This window comes from Diabrotica undecimpunctata, chromosome 9 (assembly GCF_040954645.1).
Source record: "Diabrotica undecimpunctata isolate CICGRU chromosome 9, icDiaUnde3, whole genome shotgun sequence".
Taxonomy (NCBI): domain Eukaryota; kingdom Metazoa; phylum Arthropoda; class Insecta; order Coleoptera; family Chrysomelidae; genus Diabrotica; species Diabrotica undecimpunctata.
Window position 1 is genome coordinate 123519346 of NC_092811.1, and position 21335 is coordinate 123540680.

General features: G+C 34.8%; 1 protein-coding gene across 3 annotated transcripts in view; it reads right to left on the reverse strand.

Annotated features, from left to right (window-relative positions):
- The window catches only part of LOC140451388 (uncharacterized), a 227906-nt gene that overhangs the window by 39571 nt on the left and 167000 nt on the right, over positions 1 to 21335 (reverse strand). Inside the window, exon 5 of one of the 3 annotated variants that reach the window (XM_072545173.1) lies at positions 17682 to 20352. The exons of the other annotated variants lie outside the window; for them this stretch is intronic. Coding sequence (XP_072401274.1) covers positions 17691 to 20352 — 2662 coding nt within the window. The 3' untranslated portion in view covers positions 17682 to 17690. Of the gene's footprint in view, positions 1 to 17681; positions 20353 to 21335 lie in introns of those variants that run through there. 3 annotated transcript variants of the gene reach the window in all.

The window sequence follows — 21335 nt, forward strand, 5'->3', positions numbered from 1 at the left end:
ATATACAGTTTTAACAATTAAAATGAGTGCTCCACCAGATTTATCGGTGAGTGTTCATTTTTATACTGCTACTGTTAATGGTCAACCCATAAATATTCAATATCAACAACAGCAAATTCAACCAGAATGCCCAAATGTCCTTTTTTCACAAAATTTACAACCAAATTCAGCACAAATTTTAAGCAACCCACCAACAACAATATATTATGTTCCTAACCAAGTACTATCACAATCTTCCTCAAACTGTCAGTATAATCCTATAATAAATCCCACATTATCTACACCTCAAAATGAAGTTTCTGGTTCTATTGAGATGACAAATACATTACAAAGTGAAGAATCTTCAGGGGAAATCAGCGACATTGAGTTATCGGACATCCACGAATGGCAAACTATACAACATAGTAACAAAAAACGTAAACTTAGTCCTCCGACACCAACAGAAAACGAAGACACGGTAGCAACCAGCAATAAATTTCAGATTCTATAAAATGAAAACGAAAACGACAACAATAACAGTACAGAAAATACCAACGAAACTTCAGCAACCTCTAAACCCCCACCAATTTTTATATATGGTGTTACTGAATACAATAAAATGGTTAATACTATTGTACAGCATTAAAAAACAACACAATAAAAATAAATTCCCGTGACTCAGAAACATACCGAAAACTGGTAAGACATTTAAACAGCAAAAAAAATTGTGCATTATACGTACCAAATGAAAGAGGATAGAGCATGCAGAGTTGTAATTCGTAATCTACATCATACAGTGCCCATTAATATAATAAAAAGTGAAATAGAAAAACATGGGCATTTAGTACGCAATATTGTAAATATAAAACACATAGTAAGTAAGGACCGTCTAATGATGTTCTACGTCGGTATAGAACCTAATCAAAATAATAAAAAAATATATGAAATTCAATTTATAAACAACGCGAAAATAATTATTGAGCCACCATATAAAAAGAATAATATTATCCAGTGTACCAGATGCCAATTGTACGGACACTCTAAGATATACTGTAATAGGCCTTATCACTGTGTCAAATGTGGAGGTAACCATATGTCAGGCGATTGTAAAAAACCTAGGGACACACCTGCCATATGCGCTCTCTGCAATGGAGCACACACCGCAAATTACAAAGGATGCATGGTATATAAAGAGTTAATTAGCAGTAGAAACAGAGCAAGAGGAGTATCATCGCACACTCCAGCGAACAATCAACTGCAATATAACAGAAATACAGTACAGAATAATCCGAACTTAAGCAATCAAAATCACGCGACTTACACACAAGCAACAGGTGGATCAAATGTAAATAATGTCCATGATAATACGAACTCATACAACCAAAATCATGCAACTGAAGCTCAAATAACAAGTGGAACACATGTAAGTAATACAAACAGTGACAGTGGAGATGGAGAGATGATGAAGAGTTTCCTTAACGAATTCAAAGCTATGTTTTCACAATTAATTAATAAATCAAAATAGCGTGGTCTTAAACATGCTTTCCACAGTAATAAATAAATTCTATTGAAGCAGACTAACAAGAAAGTATTTAGAACATCTGCCAGTCCACCCCAACGAGGAAGCAAGACAACTACACCTCCAACCACAAGTCAGACGAAGATTGAAGAGACAGTGGCCAACATACTTTATTCACTAATTTCAATTTTAATCTTAATTTTCATTTCAATTTTAGTTTCAAATTATAATCCTACATTAATTTAAATTGTTCGTGTTAGTATTGGGAGTGTTATCAGTGGATAATTTCTCGTCTTATGTATTTGCAATACTCACATTTACTAATAGCTTGTAATAGCAGATTGTAAATTTGCAAATTTAATTAAAAAAAATGCGTCAAAATACAAAAATTGCATACGAAAGCTGAACTCTTTACCTTTAAAACGCACTGGATTTTTGTGGATAGGTCATTTGAATCAAAAGATATCGAATTTTTACCGTCGAGCTGATACAAATTTTATTGAACATTGCTTGTAATTTAATGCAAAATCGACGGTCGCTCCAAGCGTTGTTTCTAAGAGAACAGTTCATTCTACTCAAAAAATGCTTATAAACATTTTTGTTTAAAATTATCTCAACTACATTTTTTATTAGGGGGTAGAGATTCTTAGTAAATCGATTTTTTTACGTTTTTACCCCAATGCGAGGGGGGTTTTAGGGGGAAGCCCGGGGTAAAAGTGGTAAACTTTTTTGCATCTTTCCTGAATATTTGAAAAAAAAGTATGCGGAAATGTGAAAAGTTAATCGAAGAATTTTATAGGTGAGAGACTGGAAACGTTTGGTATGCTGTCCTATATGATTTTATTATTGTATCTCCTTATCGAATATTTCTTAATCTTCTATGCGACTCTGTCTTCTTCACCACAGAGCGTATTTTTAGAACCTCCAAATCATTGACACCAACATTGATTCATTATTTTTAAATAAAACTCGTTATAGGTATACTTGATCTTTAATAAAAAAAATCCAAAGAAATTGAGAACATACACAGAATCATATGCATCACGACATAAATATATATCTAGGTCTTTTGACATAAAACACAAAATGGTTAATATTTGTATATTTACACTTTTCTAAATTTCCAAAGATCTCTAGAGAATATAGACACTTAAAAATTACGTACTTTAAGTACATTCTAATGTTTTTCTTTATTATATAGGCACATTTATTCATGTATTACTACTAATAGTAATAATAAATGTTAGATTCATAAAATCACAAAAAAGAAAGCAACTATAAAGCAAAATTTACAGTGTTGAAGAGTATTAATATATTTATTTCTACGACTACATTATTTTTACGGTTTTCTACTCGAATATTGGTAAAAGTCCATAATCTAATCGGTATTTTAAATTCGAGTTTACACTAGCTTTTAGATAATAAATCATCAGATTATATGATTTTGCAATTCCGAGACTAAAGTAATCATCATCATCATAATGCAACCTCTTCTGTTCACTCCTGGACATATGTCTCTCCCATTTTTCGCCACTTTTCACGATTCTGTGCGTTTTGTTGCCATTTCTTGGATATTCGTTTAATATCGTCCATCCAGCGTATTGGTGGTCGTCCTCTACTGCGTTTGTCTTCTTTTGGACGCCAGTCAATTAGTTTTCTGGTCCATCTTGAGTCTTTTAGTCTCGCTAAGTGAGCTGTCCAACTCCATTTCAGCTTGACTATACGTTCGAGTATCAGTTATACCTGTCCTTTTCCTTAGGTCTTGGTTGCTTATTTTGTCTTTTTTTGTCACGCAGAGAATCGATGTTTCCATAAGCCTTTGTGCCACTCGCATTTTTACAACTCTGCTGTTGTTTTTGTGAGAGTGAGAGTTTCTACTCCGTATATCATAATAGGAAGAAAGCATTGGTCAAATGTCTTCCGTTTCATAGCTATCGGGATGTTGCTCTTAAAGATGTCTCTTAGTGAACCATACTCCGACCAAGCAAGTGTTATTCGTCGTTGAAATTCACAGGTCGGATTATCCTTGCTTATTCTGATTTCATGACCGAGATAAATGTACTTTCCTGTCAATTCTACCACTTGATTTTGGTTGGTTAGGTGTTCGCTGGGAAACAAATTTGTCATAAATCTGGTCTGACTGATGTTCATTTTTAGACCTATTGTTGAAGATACGTTTTATAATTCTTGTAGCATTTTTTGTGCTTCACACAGATCTTCGGTAATAAGTACTATATCGTCGGCAAAACGCAGATGATTGAGCATTTCGCCGTCTATTTTTATTCCTCTGCTTTCGCACAAGGTTTTATTTGGTTGAGAAGGGCACGTCCGCCATCTTTATAGTTTCTATTACGACTCCATCTTCTGCTGGTGCTTTGTTGTTTCTCAACTTTTTTATTGCATCTTGGATTTCGCTTAGTGTGATCTCTGGCAAGAACTCTGAACTCTGGTTGATAATTTTGTGTGATGCGGCGGCTTCCAAGTTCGTTAGGTCTTCTCTTTGACTTGTGTATAGTTCTTTATAGAAGTCTTCAACTATCTGTAATACTTCTTCTCTATTTGATAGGGGGACTCCTTCTTTGTTCTTTAGTTTATGTATTTCACATTTTCCATTGTTTAGCCGTCTTCTCAGGACTTTCAGGCTTTTATTCTCATCAACAGTTCGGTGGGCCGATGAATTGATGACCTAGAACTGGAAGACTGGAAGGTGTTGACACCTTCATATACTTAGGGTCGCTGCTAACCAAAGATAACAACGTCAGTGAAGAAATCAAAAGAAGAATAGTGCTCGCCAATAAGTGTTACTATGGCTTAAGAAGACAGATGGCCTCAAAAATGCCTAGAAAAATTAAACTGACTGTATACAAAACACTAATAAGACCAGTGCTAATATATGGTTCAGAAACTTGGACACTAACACAGAATGACCAAGAATTGATCAAACGTTTTGAGCGAAAAATACTAAGACGAATATATGGAGGCATAAAAGAACAAGGTTTGTGGCGCAGGTGTTACAATTTTGAGTTGTATAGAAGATTTGGAGAACCTGACGTTGTAAAATTCATTAAGGTAGCACGCCTCAGATGGATAGGTCATGTAATCAGACGAGAGGAAGATGCCATAGTCAGAAAAGTTTTTGACCGAAGAGGGCCGATCGGACAACGAAGAAGAGGAAGACCGAGACTTAGGTACCAAGACAACCTAGAAAATGATTTGAAGTCTATTGGAATTAGAGCATGGAGAAGAGTTGCCAGAGACAGGGGCGAATGGAGGATTGTTCTGAAGAAGGCTTTGGCTCATAAAGAGCTGTAACGCCACTGATGATGATGATGACAGTTCGGTGGCCCTGTTCATTCTTAAATTTTCTTAAATCTTTTCTTATAGCTTTTGATACTTCTTTATTTATTTTTCGTAATTTTTCTTCGTCAATGCTTTGATTTCACTTCTAGTTTCTATTAGTTGCTTTGTTTCAATGGTTATTTATTCGTCTTGGCGTCTTTTAGGTCAGCATTTTACTTGAGCCTCTCGAATCGCTTCTACGATATTTTCGTTTAGGGTATTTACATTATTTATGCATTCATTTTGTTGTAGGATTTTATTGATATTGTCTTGGTATTCATTTAAATTCGTTGGGTCATTACATATCGGGTTGGCTTTCTTCCTAATCATTTTGGATCTTTCTGTTATTGTTATTAAGCCTAATTTTAGTTTGGCTCTTACCATTCTAAGATCGCTGCCTGTGGTAAAGTATATATATATATATATATATATATATATATATATATATATATATATATATATATATATATATATATATATATATATATATATAATTTAATTAACTCACAGTCATTTGAGATTTGCAGATGACATCCTGCTTATTGCCGATCGTATGTATGTTGCAATAATAATGTTTGAAAAATTATATCGCGCTTCCTTAGCGGTCGGACTAAAGATTAATATGAACAAGACGCGAATAATGACTAAACTGGTGCTAATTCGCCATGTAGCGAGAATGCACGACTCACGATGGACGAGCAAAATCACAAATTAGAGGCCAAGAGCAGAGAAACGTAGTAGAGGAAGACCACCTACACGTTGGACTGACGACATCAGGCGTATCACCAAAAATTGGCAACAAAGAGCATAAAATCGTAAAGAACGGAGGAGTTTAAGGGAGGCCTATGTCTAGCAGTGGACGTAATAAATTAAGGCTGGATGATGATGGTGCTAAATCGAAATATTGGTATATATGGAAGGGATATTGTGCAGACTGCATCGTATAAGTACTTAGGACATGAAATTCGGTTGGATAGAGATAACCAGACGTGTGAGCTCTCACGTCGCATAGGATTAGCCTGGGCAGCGTTCAGTAAATTAAACTATGTATTTAAATCGGACCTATCCATATACCTCAAAAGGAAAATCTTTGACCAAGATTCGCGTGACTCAGAGGGCTATGGAGCACCATATGTTGGATGTCTCTCTGAGAGACCGAATTCCAAAACAACACACGTCATCAAAAAAATCTTGTCGCTAAAATGGAATTGGGCAGGACACATCACCAGATTATCAGACAACCGATGGACAAAACGTATTGTCGAGAGACATATATAAAAAGCTAAGGGAGACCTATGTCCAGCAATTAACGCATACAGGTTGATGATGATGAATTAACTTTTTCCATTATTTCTTTAAGTACCTACGCAATCAAGCATGGCTTGAAGATTTCTTTCTTATTATATGTTAACACAAACTTTAGTTATATAGAAACGACTTAATATACTTAAGCCTGGCAAAACTCTTGACGAGTAACCTCCTTTGCCATTTTCAGATCAAATATACAAAATATACCCTATGCCTATGTACTAAAAACTAAAAATCACAATAAAAAGTAACCAAATTACCAATAATTAATTATTTGTTTATTTTAGTGTCTTTTTTATTACACTTAAAAATATATTTAAGAAATATAAAAGGAATACTTATATAATATTGAAAAGTTGGACACTATTCTCATAAAAGCAAATAGTAATATATATGTGGGATATTTACGTATTATAGTTTAACGAAAATTGCTGTATTAACCTTCCAGCGATAGGGCTGTCGAATCTGTACTACAAATGCATATAAGCTTCCCATACATTTTTAAACTTAGTTGCGAGGATAAATATCTCAGAAGTTCGAGAATTTTTCTTTCCACTCTATATATGTTTTGGGTGTATACAATAAACCAATACTTAGTAATAGACTTTTTCTTATTGTTATTATTCGCCGATGTTCGTCTACTACTGGACATAGGACTCTTCTATTTGTTTCCACTGATGTCTACTCTTAGCAAATCTCATCCATTGCTTGCCCACGATATGGTCGATTTTGTTTCCTCTTCGTCTTCAGTCTGTTATTATTCGCGTCCATGTTTCAGGGTTATCTCCAGCAACATACCAGGTCAATTACCACTTGAGCCTCGCTATACGTTCCACGACATCAGTTATTTTTAAAATCCATGCAACTGGCTTCTGTTTTTATCCCACCTAAAGGCGTTTGCACCTGCGATGTTTGTAAATGTATATCTATACATAAAATGCATGTGTATAACAAAGAAAACGATTAAGAGTGAAATAAAAGTTTTTAAAGCCCTCAATCTAGGGCTTTACCGTTAACACATTGCTCAGTTAACATTTTGATTGTATCTACAATATGCGTCTTTTTATTGAGATTTTCTCTTAATCTCATTCTTCTAGATTTCCTATCTTATTTTCTTAATATTAGTTACCCAATATACACTTTGGCAAAACTAGGAATGACTTTTAAAATCCCACGATCGGCACGCCCACATAATGCACAGCAAAATTGCCGGAAATGTTTTAGTAAGAGAAGTAATCTCGACCTGTAAACTACGTATCAAAATCACGTAGTCTAGTCCCTGCGTGTTGCCACAGTATATTGCTTCTTTATAAGCAATATACTGTGGTGTTGCTTCTCTTTCTCTCAGAAAACTTTCTGTGTCTCTACGTAGACGGGCAAAATTTCTCATTCGTCACGGGTCATTCCTGGTCTTGACAAATTGTACCAATTTTGATACGACGGTACAGCCATCGAATTCATAATTTTTATATCTTTACACCCATTAAAATTTGTAAAAACAATCAACGAAAATTCTATAAAGTGGATAAAATAAAATAAAACATAACCTAAAATCTTTCAAATAATATTGCACACTATTTGGACTATATCTAAACCCAATTTAACTATTCTACAGGTAAATACGAAAAAAAAAAATAATACTGAAAAAATTTGGAGGTCATTTTGGTTTGTTGAGTATATTATTTTTATACTTAATTGAATTTATTTATTGTGGGAAATAGATTTTTCTTTAATACTATTAGAAAACATTAACTGACTAAGTAATAGATTTTATTGCTGAAAATGGCTGAAAAATAGCACAATTCATTCAAAATATTTATTTTTATAAACTTGACTTTCACCAAGACTGTGAAATCTACAACTTCTGTATATCCGAACTATTCTGCGATACTTAGTGAAGCATACAGAAAAAATATTTCAGGTCAAAAATACGTAAAAAGATTATTACACTTTACTGCTCAAAATATTCCTAGAGCTTTATAATACTAAACTCAAAGTAATCACAAGTGGTCTCACTGGACATGTGCTGCCTCACATATATATATAATCTCTGTAAAATGAGCACAGTATACAAAGTTAACATAATGTAGAATATCAGATCAATTGTTTGCCAACGTCATAAAATACTTCGAATAGATCTTTTTAAAACCTGATCAAATAACAAAAAGGGTTAATGTACTTTCAAGGAGTATACACAAAAGATTTATCACAGTATGGAATAGAAGTAATAGATAATTTTGTGTTTATGGTGTTAAATTTTTCTACTACTTCTCTACATAGATAGAACATGGACATCTATGCAAATTGATGAAAAAGTCCTAAAGAGTTTGAAATATACAAGGTCTGTCTTCAAAGTGAAAACACTTTCGTCTACAACTTGAGCGCCAAAGCATTCCACAACCTTCTATGATGTACAAGCGTAATCAGTAACTCTTCAACGACCTGCTGTACAGCGCAGTTATTAGTTCTGATTGGTAATAGTATACTTTTTTATGTTGTATTTTTGCAACATAAACGAATTAGTATTAAATCTTGCTGTAGACTTTAATTAAGTTTGCGGGAATTCTTTGGAGGTAAATGTATGAGTGAAACCGTTGATTGAATAATAACCCAATTTGGGTTATTCAATCAACGGTGAAACACAGATAAAGGGATACTTCAATCGAATTAAAAATTGTCGCCCGCCTGTTGATAGTAACCCGCTCATTGGACGGCCTTCCGGTACAACATCACCGAAAATTTTCGCACATGTGAGGCTTGCCTTTAAAAATCATCGTTTGATTGCGAACTAGAATGTGATCTTGTGTGTATGTCAAATTCATTCCAAAATTGTTCAGAGCAGAAAAAGATTGGTCTAAAAGTCGCTCTGGACATCGTGTCAGTAGTCGCTAATAATCAATGAAAAGAAATATTATACTAAAATAGATTATTACAGATAACTAGCAGCGCTTTTACAACTATAATCTCGACCCTATCAAAGTATCCTTTCGATATTCTATCGATATCAATATCGTTCAGAAGATAAGAAGTATGAGAGAAGTTGAAATCGACGTTTATCTCGTTAAAATCGCATGTAGGAGGAGGCTGGAAGAAAAAGAGAAATCGAACAATAAAACTAAGAGAAAGTACAATATTGAAAAACTTAAGGAAGTAGAAATAAAAAATAAATATGAAGAAGAAATAAATAAAATTCTACCGTGTGACAATTCTAACAATTCTAACAGTGTGACCAAAATTTACAGACAGATCAAGCCTGAGAACAAATTAAATCTGCCGTAGGAGAAGCTAGCGAGAAAATAGTTGTGCGACTCCAAGAGAAGTACAAACAAAGATTGGTTTGACGAAGAGTGTCAGGCGATAGCAACGGAAAAAAGATCATACAACAAATATTAACAGATAACAGAGAGTGTAAAAAACACGAATATAGAAAAATTCGAGGAAAATTGAAAGCTCTGTGTAGAAGGAAAAAGAGATACCACAATGAGTTGAAATTAAAAGAGGTAGAAGAGAAGTTTAAAAACAAAGAGGTGAGGTCGTTCTATTAAGAAGTTAAAAAGATGGGAAAAGGTTACCAAAGCCACTGTAGTTATATGAAAGGTAAAGATGGAAATTTAATTAGCGATCCGGCAGAAATAATGACGGAATGGAAAAAACGTTTTGAAGAATTATTAAATGGTGAGATGGAGCACGAAGCAGTAGACAACTGGACGGTTGGAGAAAATGCGATAGTTGAAAGGCAGCCTACAGAGGAGGAGGTGGTGACAGAAATACAAGAAATGAAAAATAATGGAAGTCCTAGTAAAAATGACATATGCATAGAAATGATCAAGTTTGGTGGAGAACAACTACAAAGAAAAATATATCAGCTACTAGTGTAAGTATGGGAAAAGGAAATAATGCCATCGGAGTGGTATGAGGCCCGCATATGCCCTCTGCATAAAAAAGGAGACAAACTGAAGTGTGACAACTATAGACGTATAGTCTTACTAGACACGGTATACAAAATATATATTAGCAAGAATATTAAGAAATAAACTAAATTGCTATACGGAAACAATCCTACATGAGTATCAGGTCGGCTTTAGAAAGGACAGATCTACTGTAGACCAAATCTTCTCATTAAAGGAGATACAAACGACTTGTTATGAAGGTAAAGTTCCCCTGCATGTTTTGCTTGTTGATTTTAGAGAAGCATATGCTATAATCGATAGAGTCAAAATGTATCGAGCAATGGAACATTTGGGTATACCAAAGAAACTGATCCGGCTAGCTAAAATGACACTTAATAACTCTACGTGTGAAATTGCATGACAGGGTCACATATCAGATCAATTTACGGTTGCAAAAGGCTTGAGACAGGGAGATCTTTTGTACACTGCATTATTCAACTTAGTGTTAGAAACTGTAATCAGAAAATGCAGCATGCAGGTGGAAGAAACGATCATGAAAAATGGGCACCAGTGGTTGGAATTTGCTGACGATCTAACGATCCTAGCAAAAAACGAGAAAGAATTAAGAAGAGTTGTGAAGAAAATCATTGAAGAAGCACAGAAATTCGGATTGGAACTAAATGAAGACAAAACCAAATATATAATCATGGGAGGGACAGAAGGGAAAAAGAAGACTTTAGTGTGAGGTCTGTAAGTGGTTAAAGCTATAGTTTTAAAAAGGTGGACAAATTTGAATACCTGGGTGTAGTTTTCGATGGAAATGGAAAAGAGAAATGGGAGCTCGAAGCCAGAATAGCAAAAGGGAATAAAGAATTAGGTAGTTTAAGAGTCCTACTAAACTCAAAATACGTTTCTAGACAAGGTAAACTCAGTATATATAAAACAGTAATTCGACCCACAGTAACATATGCCGGTGAGAGATGGACATTAAATAAGAAGGAAGAGGATACTCTGGAAAGATGGGAAAGGAAAATATTGAGACGCATATTCGGAGGACGGAAGACAGAAGAAGGTTGGGAGAGAAGAACCAACAATAAATTAATGGCTTTATACAAAGAACCTACCATTACTAAGTTCGTCAAGTCACAAAGAATCAGATGGTTGGGACATGTGGAAAGAATGGCAGCAAACAGAATGCCTAAACTAGTAATAACCAGAAAACTAATCGGCCGCAAAAGAAGAGGTAGACCCAGAACGAGGTGGATTAGTAAAGCGGAGGAAGACCTTAAACAAGTGAAGGTGAGGGTCTGGAAAAGAAGAGCACAAAATAGAAGCGAATGGAGAAATATTGTCCACCAGGTCCTTCAGATCAGTTAAGAATGTTGAAAATATATCAAAGTATTCTCAATGGAAAGTTTCGCCCAGGCGTCCATTTTTACTGTTTTTTTTTTGTTTGTTTCGATTACGAAGGTACCATTTTCGGGAGACAACTTGTGCAACACTTTTTGGAAAAATACAAGGCTGCGCAACTCCGTTAGTCTCCATATAGTTCTGTCAGTAGTTCAATACAAACAAAAAGGACGATTACAGCAAATTCTGATGAAGGTTTTTTCCTGGGTTTTAAATTGAAATAAAACATTAAAATGTTTTATTTGGATCACAAAAGCTCCTGCCTTTTGAAATCTTCAAGCGCTCTGAAGAAACCTTATATTGGTAATTTTCAAAATTAACAAATTGAGACTCTCCAACCTCTTCATAACAAGTAAGCCAAAAAAATATTCAACAACATAATTTTTCGAACGTTTTAGCTTATCTATTACTTAATCAATTAAATTAAGTAGAAAATGTTTAATGTATTGAGACAATATGTTTGCACTGATCTGACAAAAGGATTTTAACACCAAAATAAACTGAGATATTTATACCAAACATACTCTTAGTCCTAACAATTAAGAACTAATGTAGATATAGTGCTTGCCATTTCGGAAGAACCAACGCCGATTCTCATATTCCTAGCGGTACAACCCAAGCAGTTGTCTTAAAAATATCAATATGGCAATGTTACGTTTCGGCAACATTAGGAAATAATAAAGACAAGCTTTAATACGTTGGTTCTTTTTCGCAGGCGATTACCACTACAGCTCTCTATAGTTTTGGTGGGTTCACAATAATATATTTAAAGTATATTAAATAGAATTCTTCGATTATTTCTGAAATTATTTGTTGATGATTACGATTAGTATGATCAAAAAAAAATAAGTATCACAGAGCCATAACTTCTCATATCTTACCGTACTATTCATCCATCGGCTAACGCCACAGATCCATTTTCGCAAATAGTCGAATGCAATAAAGATAATTATCGTAGTATGCCATAAAAATCCAAATAAACATTTTAAATATTCTCCCGAAGTACACCTTTTACTACTTACCATTTTAAAACTTTAATTCATCAAATATTTGTCGGATGGGCTCAGAGCTCATCTGCTATACCATATGCAAAGAGAACAGAAATATTTTATATATCATATGGTAGACATAAAAGAAATCCGGATATGTCAAAATTCCCCAAACACGTCATAGTTCTCAAACTATAGTTCTCTCAAGAGCAACTTGCTATGTTCATCTATATATAGTATGCTTAGTGTGACCAACTAGCCCAAAAAATCCGGGACATGGCCCGAATTACGAAGTCGTGTCTCGGCGTCCCGCACAAGGCTTCCGGGCCATCCGAATTTTTAACTTTTTGGTAAAATTCTGTTTTGAAATTTTAAATACGTTATTCTTCTAAGAATACAATTCGGATTTCGTGATGCTCTGGGAACACGGGAGGCCCTTTTTGCTGTACAGGTGCTATTTCAGAGATGCAGGGATGTGAATTGTGACATATACGTATGCTTTATAGATTACCAGAAGGCATTTGACAGAGTAAAACATGACAAATTAATGACTAATGCAAGAAATTGGAATTGACAACAAAGTACTTAGAATTATCAGAAACATTTACTACAATTCGAACGGCCAAAATCAAAATAGAAGACCAGTTAACTGATAAAATTGCAATAGAACGTGGAGTACGACAGGGCTGTATTTTGTCTCCATTGTTGTTTAATATTTATTGTGAATGGGTATTTAAGGAAGCTTTAGACGGTTGTGCGTAAGGAATACTAATAAACGGTGAATGGTTGAATAACATTAGATATGCAGATGACACTATAGTTTTTGCCGATAATCTGAATGACTTACAGATATTAACAAATCGCATAACAGAAGTCAGCAACAGATACGGACTAGCTCTTAACATAAAGAAAACTAAATTTATGACAATTAGTAAAAAACCAATACTGAACGCTCAACTTACAATCAACCAACAGAATATCGAAAGAGTCGAGCAATATACATATCTAGGCACCAATTTAAATAGCCAATGGAACCACTCAACAGAAATTAAACAGCGAATAATAAAAATAAAAGCAGCATTCGTTAGAATGAGAACCATTTTCAACAGTCGAGACATATCATTAAAAACAAAATGCCGTCTATTGAACTGCTCCATATTCACAGTTCTGCTCTACGGAATGGAAGCATGGGCACTGACTGTTGCATCTATGAATCGGCTCGAAGCTTTCGAAATGTGGTGTTATAGGCGCATCTTACGTATGTCCTGGGTTGACAGAGTTACTAATGTGGAGGTCCTGCGTAGAATGGGGAAAGAATGTGAAATTCTCATGACCGTCAAAGCTAAAAAGCTGGAATATCTAGGACATGTAATGAGAAATCAAGAACGTTACGGCCTTCTCCAGCTGATTCTCCAAGGGAAAGTAAATGGTAAGAGAGGACCGGGAAGAAGACGCATTTACTGGCTTCAAAATTTACGAAAGTGGTATAACACGATTACCACTGAACTGTTCCGCGCTGCAATAAACAAAGTAAGGATAGCCGTGATGATCGCCAACATAGGCACTTTAAGAAGAAGATTCTTCTAAGAATTCACATCAAATTGAATTGTTGGGACGAAAAAAAGTCGAAAATTTCTAGAGTGTAATACTAATACCACATCCAAAACGCGTGCATTTTATCGTGGTATGTATTATGTTATAGGAAAACTCAAATTGTGCACTTTTTTCGTTTCTGTATTATAACTATCCTCTTCCAAAAAGATTATTCCAAAACGATAACAATTCATGTATTGTATACACATCAATCATGCCGACCGAGGTGTGCCGCATTCAACGATGTAATGATTGTTGATAAATGTTTTTTTTTCGGTTTTGTCAACCATTCTAAGTAGGTAAACAAACTTCTTGATTTCATTCGCGATATATTCTTGAAGAATAAATGATTCATTTCCAAACCGTTACGTGCTTTGAACCAATATCAAATCTACTGCTTTACAATACGATTTTATGTAAACATTTATTTTATGTCACTTTGTGACATAAAATAACCCAGGACTGTGTGACACAGTTGAGCTAAGCAAAATATTACAGGCGCTTAAAGAATGAACCACTGTCAGATTACATACTAACAGTAATCGCATAAAAATAGAACGGGGGGTTAGACAAGGAGACCCAATGTCACCTAAACTTTTTAATACGGTGCTAGAACATGCTTTTAAGAATTTGGATTGGATGACAAAGGGAATAAAAATAGATGGAGAATATCTAAACAACTTACGTTTCGGCGATGATATACTTATACTTAATAGCTGAAGATCTAGGTATGGCAAGAGAGATGGTACAGGAACTCGTTGTGGCTACAGAAAGTGTAGGTTTAAATATAAATATCTCGAAAACAAAAATCATGACCAATTTGGTACCCAACCAAAACATCAGTATTGGTGGAAAAGAAATAGAACTCGTAGATAGATATAAATACCTGGGACATGAAATTATGATTGGCAGGGATAACCAGACTCATGAACTGAAGAGAAGAATCGGCCTTGGGTGGGCAGCATTTGGAAAACTGAGAGAAACTTTTAAAAGTGAGCTGCCCAGATGCCTAAAGAGAAAGGTAATTGATCAGTGCGTCCTCCCAGTCTAGACGTACGGAGCAGAAACACTTACCTTAACAAAAGCAGCAGCTACCAAACTGAGAGTCATGCAGAGAAGAATGGAGCGGTCCATGTTAGGAATAACTCTGCGAGACAGAATAACCAACTAAGACATCAGGAGAAGAACCGGAGTGACTGACATCATCGAGAAGATAGCCAGACTAAAATGGAGATGGGCAGGACACATAGCCAGAATGACAGATGGGCGATGGACAAAGAGGTTATTGGAATGGAGGCCAAGGGAAGACAAGGAAAGCGTCGGTCGACCACCTACAAGATGGACTGACGATTTAAGAAGACTCAATAAAAACTGGATAAGAGCGGCGCAAGATAGACGGAGTTGGAAACATGAGGAAGAGGCCTATGTTCAGCAGTGGACTCTTGAGGCTGGATGATGATGTGACATAAAATAAATTTTTGAAGCCTCAAATAGATTAGTGATCATCTACGAAGGTCCGAAGAATTGTTTAGTTGATTTTACATTTTTCATTCCATTCTATTGCTAATATGGAACCAGAACAAGAAAGTAAAAAGAGAAAACGCTATTGCACTTTTAATAAAATATTGCAAGAAGAATTCCCATTTAAAAAAAAAGTAACAGTAACGTAAAATGTGATACTTGTGGATCCGAATTTTCGATCGTCCACTGTGGTAGAGCGGATGTAGTGAGTCACATCAAAAGTGAAAAACACCAAAGAGGTATTAGCTCCGCGACAAGCAGCAAAAAATTGACTGAATTGTTCAAGGCAACAGCAACGTCGAGAAATATTGATTTAGAGACAGCAGCTTGGGAAGGTGTTTGGGCGTATCATATGAATAAGGCAAATGAAAACTTTCGCTCAGCTGATTGCTCATCGGAAATATTTCGGAATTGCTTTGGATTGACCAAATGTCAGTCAGTTCGTACTAAATGTGAGGCAATTGTTAAAAATGTCTTTGGTCCGTACATCGAAAATCAATTGGTTGATGCAATGAACAACGCAATATACGTCAGTATAATTACCGATGAATCTAACCATGGAAACGTAAAGATGTTCCCGGTTGTGGTGAGATATTTCGTTCTATTAGAAGGTATGAAGACGAAAATATTGAATTTTACGGCTGAAGATGGAGAAACATCTGATATTATTGTGCAGCTCTTGAGGAATACTCTTGAAAAGTACAACATCTCAAGAAAGTTAGTTTCATTCTGCGGCTATATTACTAATACTAATTTTGGTTGCAAAAACCGAGGTGGGCAAAACAATGTTTACTACAAACTAAAATCACAGGTGAATCCAAATTTGATGGGAATCGGTTGTGCGGCTCACATTATTCACAACACTTTGCAATATGGCTGCAATATGTTACCATTTGACGTGGAATTCATTATGGTGAAAATTTACTCACATTTTTATCGTTTCACTGTTCGTGTCACACATTTGAAAGAGTTTTGTGAAACCGCACACGTTGAATACCAGAAAATTGTTGGTTATAGGAAAACTCGCTTTTTGGAAATATTCACATACGTGCAATCATTCTTACAAGTTTATGATGGATTAAAGGTGTATTTTCTGGAAACTTCAAACAGCCCAAAATTACTGAAGGGTTTTTTCAAGGACCCATGTTCGAAAGTTTGGTTGTTGTTCTTTCTTGATCAGGTAAAAGCAGCTTTACATCTAGGCACTGCAAGTCTGTCTTGCACGCCATATCTCTTGCCTAGCCTGTTTACATTAGAGCTATTTCTGTGCAATTTTTGATACCACTTTCATTATTGCCACCAAAAGAAATATACCAAAACATTAACTTTAGATATTTCACCTGGAAATTTCAGTCCAGCATTAAATATATTAAAATATAAATCACAAATTATTAGGTACATCCAATAAATAATATTATAAACTTACACAATAATATATGATAATATTCAGTTTTATTCTAAACTAAATTTTATTACACTGGCAACATGAATTTTGATAGCAACTTGCAGCAAAATAGTATGAAAAATTTAATAAGTTTTCATTTTTCCTATAGCACAGGAATTGCATGAAAACAGCGCGTGAGCATGCGCTGTTGCATAATCTGTCTTGCTTGGCTCTTGCCTAGCATGAAAATTGCATAATGTAAAACCATCTCAAGAAACGTGTTTAAAAATTACTTTTAATCACTTCATGACTTGAATATTTGAATCTAACCTGAATTGCAATTGTTTTTTTTTTACATAGGCTAAAATTTCAATTGAAATGACACAAGATGGCCACAAATGGCCCGATTTGCATTAAAAAGTCCCGGATTTCAGGTATTTTTTTTAGCCTGGTCTTGAATTCGATTGAATTGGAGTTGGTCACACTATTCATGAGGAATCTTAATGCGTTTCAAGAAACCATTATACTCAGTTTGAAAATTATTAATGCTATAGCTTTTATGACACAGCTGATTTGAAATTTTCTTGAGTCAAAAAAAAAAACACTTACTTGGTAGTTAGTAAGAGTATTTACAATTAAAGAATGTGTCCCACCAAAAATATAGAGAACTGTAAAGTACTGTAATACTATATGAGAACTATACGACATTTAAACCAAACTTGGCTAGCATTATATACCCTGACATTTTTATTTCACTTCTATATATTGTCGGTAACGACTTCCTTCTTAATTTCTGTAAAGTTTTCAGAAAGTAACGACGATAAAGATATATCTACGCTTTTTGCTGTTGCTAATTCTGGAACGGCAATGTTTTCCGTAGTTTTAGGACATTCTGCAATTTTATCACTACCCTTGGATAAGAGTTCATTCAGGAAACGATTTCTCGGCTGAGAAGTGTCTTCGGAATTCTCGACTTTCACTTTCGTAGCATCAAATAAGTCATTGCTGTTTAACAGATCAGACATGGAATCGTCAGTTTCGAACAGCTTATCCAAAGCATTGCTAGCAAAGGTTGGTTGCTTTTCTGTGTCAGCTTTCAGATTCTTCATAGCTTTATTTTTACAAAGTTGCTCAAATTGGTTTAAGCTGATAAAGTCCTGGTCTTCGAACGTTTCGTTATTGCTTTCGACAGTTGCTTCATTAGATTGACTCACAGTAGAAGCTGGTTTGGTACTAGCAGCTTTATCTGGAAGATTTTTAGACAATTGTGTATGCGTTGATACAGCGTGTTCCGTTGTTCCATAACCGAACATATTTGCTTGTGGTTGTACGGGAGTAATTACTGGAGGAGGTTTCTGGGCATTGGTAGCAACAGGTGGGGTCAAGCTTGTCGCAATTTGTAAGTTAAACATGCCTGGACTGTTCTCTACAGTAATATTTTGTTTGAAGTGATTTACACCTACCGGCGTCTGAGCTACAGGTTTGACAGGTGTGTTGACCGGATACTGGTGTTGTTTCTGTTGCACCACATTTTGTTGGGAGTAAGTACTGTTATAATTTGAATAAGTGGACGCAGCAGTATACGACGGATAGTTTGCATTATAGTTGGTATTGCTATAATTGCTGGTACTAGTCTGAGATACGGAACTGTTATTATAGTAAGAAGGCTCTTTATAAGGATTACTTTGGTTACATGCTGTATTATAGTTTCCTTGAATATAATTTACATTAATATTAGTGTAGTTGCCGTAACCATAATGCGAAGCTGCAGTTTTTGCTTTTGCAGGTTCAGCTGTAGTTCCTGGATTGGTAGGATAACCTCTATAATTGTTACTAGCATAACCACTACGCATTTGCGCGTTTGTGTTGGCTGAAGAGCCTAACTGACTTGCAGGGAAAGAGGTTCCAGTTTTTTGTGCAGAAATATTAACGTTTGGATATGAGTAGTTTACATTAGAACTGTGCATGTCCAAAGTTTTATTCATTGGTTTCCATTCTTTGCTAGCAGCAGGTTGGTTTAAGGTCAAACCTGGAACTTGAGCTCTAAACTTTTCGAATTGCTCTTGTTTCCAGTTTTTGGTGACGGTTGGTGGATTTAAATGTAAAGAGCTTGCAAGGTTTGGTGGTTGATTGTCTTTATAGGAAACTTCGTAGCTAAGCGCACCGGTTTTTTGCACTTCCAAAGAAAAACTTTCAGTTGGATTATTGTCTACGGTAGCAGTAACATTTGGAGCTCTTGGCACGATTGATTTAAATATATTATTTGCTGGAAATACTGGAGGTTGTCGATTTAATAAAATACTATTAATTGCATTCATAGTTTCCGGCATTTTTAATGCTGCAGCTGCGTTGTGGATAGGGCGTTTCTTGATCACTAGTTTTTTTACCTTATTGATCTGAGGTATTTTTATTTTCTTTACCACTGGTTTAACAGTGTAGTTTCCTTCAAGTATGGACACTCTATTGTCGTCATTCGGTTCCTCTTTAATTTTTATACTTACCTCTTTATTTTCAGCTATTTTTTTCAATTTTATTTCCCTGTGCAACCTCTTGTGAATAATCATCTCTTTCTTAGTTTTAAACACATCAAAGCACAGCTCACATGTATACTCTTTCTTTGGAATCACTTTTTGGTCCTTTTTATTTTTCCTCCTCTTGTTTTTGTTGTGTGCCCATATATGTTTCTTGTGAGCTAACGAATGGTCGAATGTTCTGGAACACATAGTACACTTGAATATTTGGCCTTTATTGAGGATGTGTTCCATAATATGCACACTCATTCCTCGATGGGTTTTAAACTTTCTCTTACATTTCAAGCAAACAAATGCGCAAGAATTATGTCCTTCTAGGCCTTCCAGGCCATCGAAGTAAGCCGGGCAAGTTTCACACTTATAAGGCATCTTTTTAGCTAGGGCTGCTAAATTCTCGTCAACTACTGGTTTGGCTGGTTGAGTTGCGCCTTCTGCAACTATATCTTTGTCGCCAGTACCTTCTGTGTTTTCAACCACAGCCGTCCCTTCTGTTTGTTCAATAGTAATGTCTTTATCACTAAGATCTTTTTGCGCAATATCTTTACTGTCACTACTTTCAACAGGAACACTTTTAGGGATACTAGGTAATATTTTCCGTTTGGTATATTTCTTCCGTCGATAGTTTTCATCCTCTGCTTGAGATTCGTCAGACTCCCAATGGATATATTTGTGTATCTCCAAATCGTCCACTGTAAAAAATTTCAACATGCACACATAGCAAGTGTGAGTTTTCTTACGATCATTAGACTCAGACTCCTGGTCATATGTTCCAAGGTAATAGTTTAAGTCGATTGTGGGATCGTGTTTCAGATCTACCAGTTCCACGTAGGCAGATCGAAGGCAGGAGTATTTTTTCAATAGTTCATGTCTAATATCTTCGCAGCTTTGCCTAAAAAATAGAGATATTAGTAAAGGGAAGAAGAAAACTGTATAAAATGGCTACTTACTGCATATTTAAAGAATATTGAACACTTTAAAATGTTTAACATGTATAAAACCAATTTAATATACCAGGAATTATCTAAGAAACGTAGATGGACTATATTATAGGTGTATATAGACCAGGGCATGTGAGATGGATGGTGAGAGATGGCTATCTCATTTTTGCAGAAAAGTTGTGTGATAACTTCAGTACTTCAGAACATTAATAAAAAAATTAAAATATGTAAAAATTACTAAAAACGTCGTTTTTTATTTCTACTTTCCTTGCTTATCAATTTAACACTATTCATTTTTGAGCAAGTTGTACAGAAATTACGATAATTTGCCGCTCAAGTTGACTGGCATTTGTCACGAAATTATAAACAATACGATGGTAATATTTGAACCATTACCTTTTCCTTTTGGAGTTCTTTCTCGATAAAAATTATCATTCATTCATCAAATCATTACATATGTAAGATATGAGTAAGAGAGAGACAGAAGATATATTTTCTCTCTTTCTCTCTCGAGAATAAAAATGCTCCTTTTGTATACATATTTAATATTATATATATATATATATATATATATATATATATATATATATATATATATATATAGTATAATATATATTATTATTATTATTTATGTGATATATTTTGTATTATTAGATTTCAAAATAATAATTACAATAAATCACTGTATGACTGAGAACTGTCAATTTTAAAATGCGTTAGTGTCATGTCTAATTGGCTAATTTATTACGTGTTTGGTTTATACGCTGGTATATGTGAGTTCGAATCCCAATATGAATTTCCTTTTTTATTTTTGAAATATTTAAAAACCCAACGTTAGTCTTATGTTCCTTTTGTAAATATATTTAATATTTATTAACATTATTATTTTTTTATTCATATTATTATCATGGTAAATTAAACATATGCGTAAGAT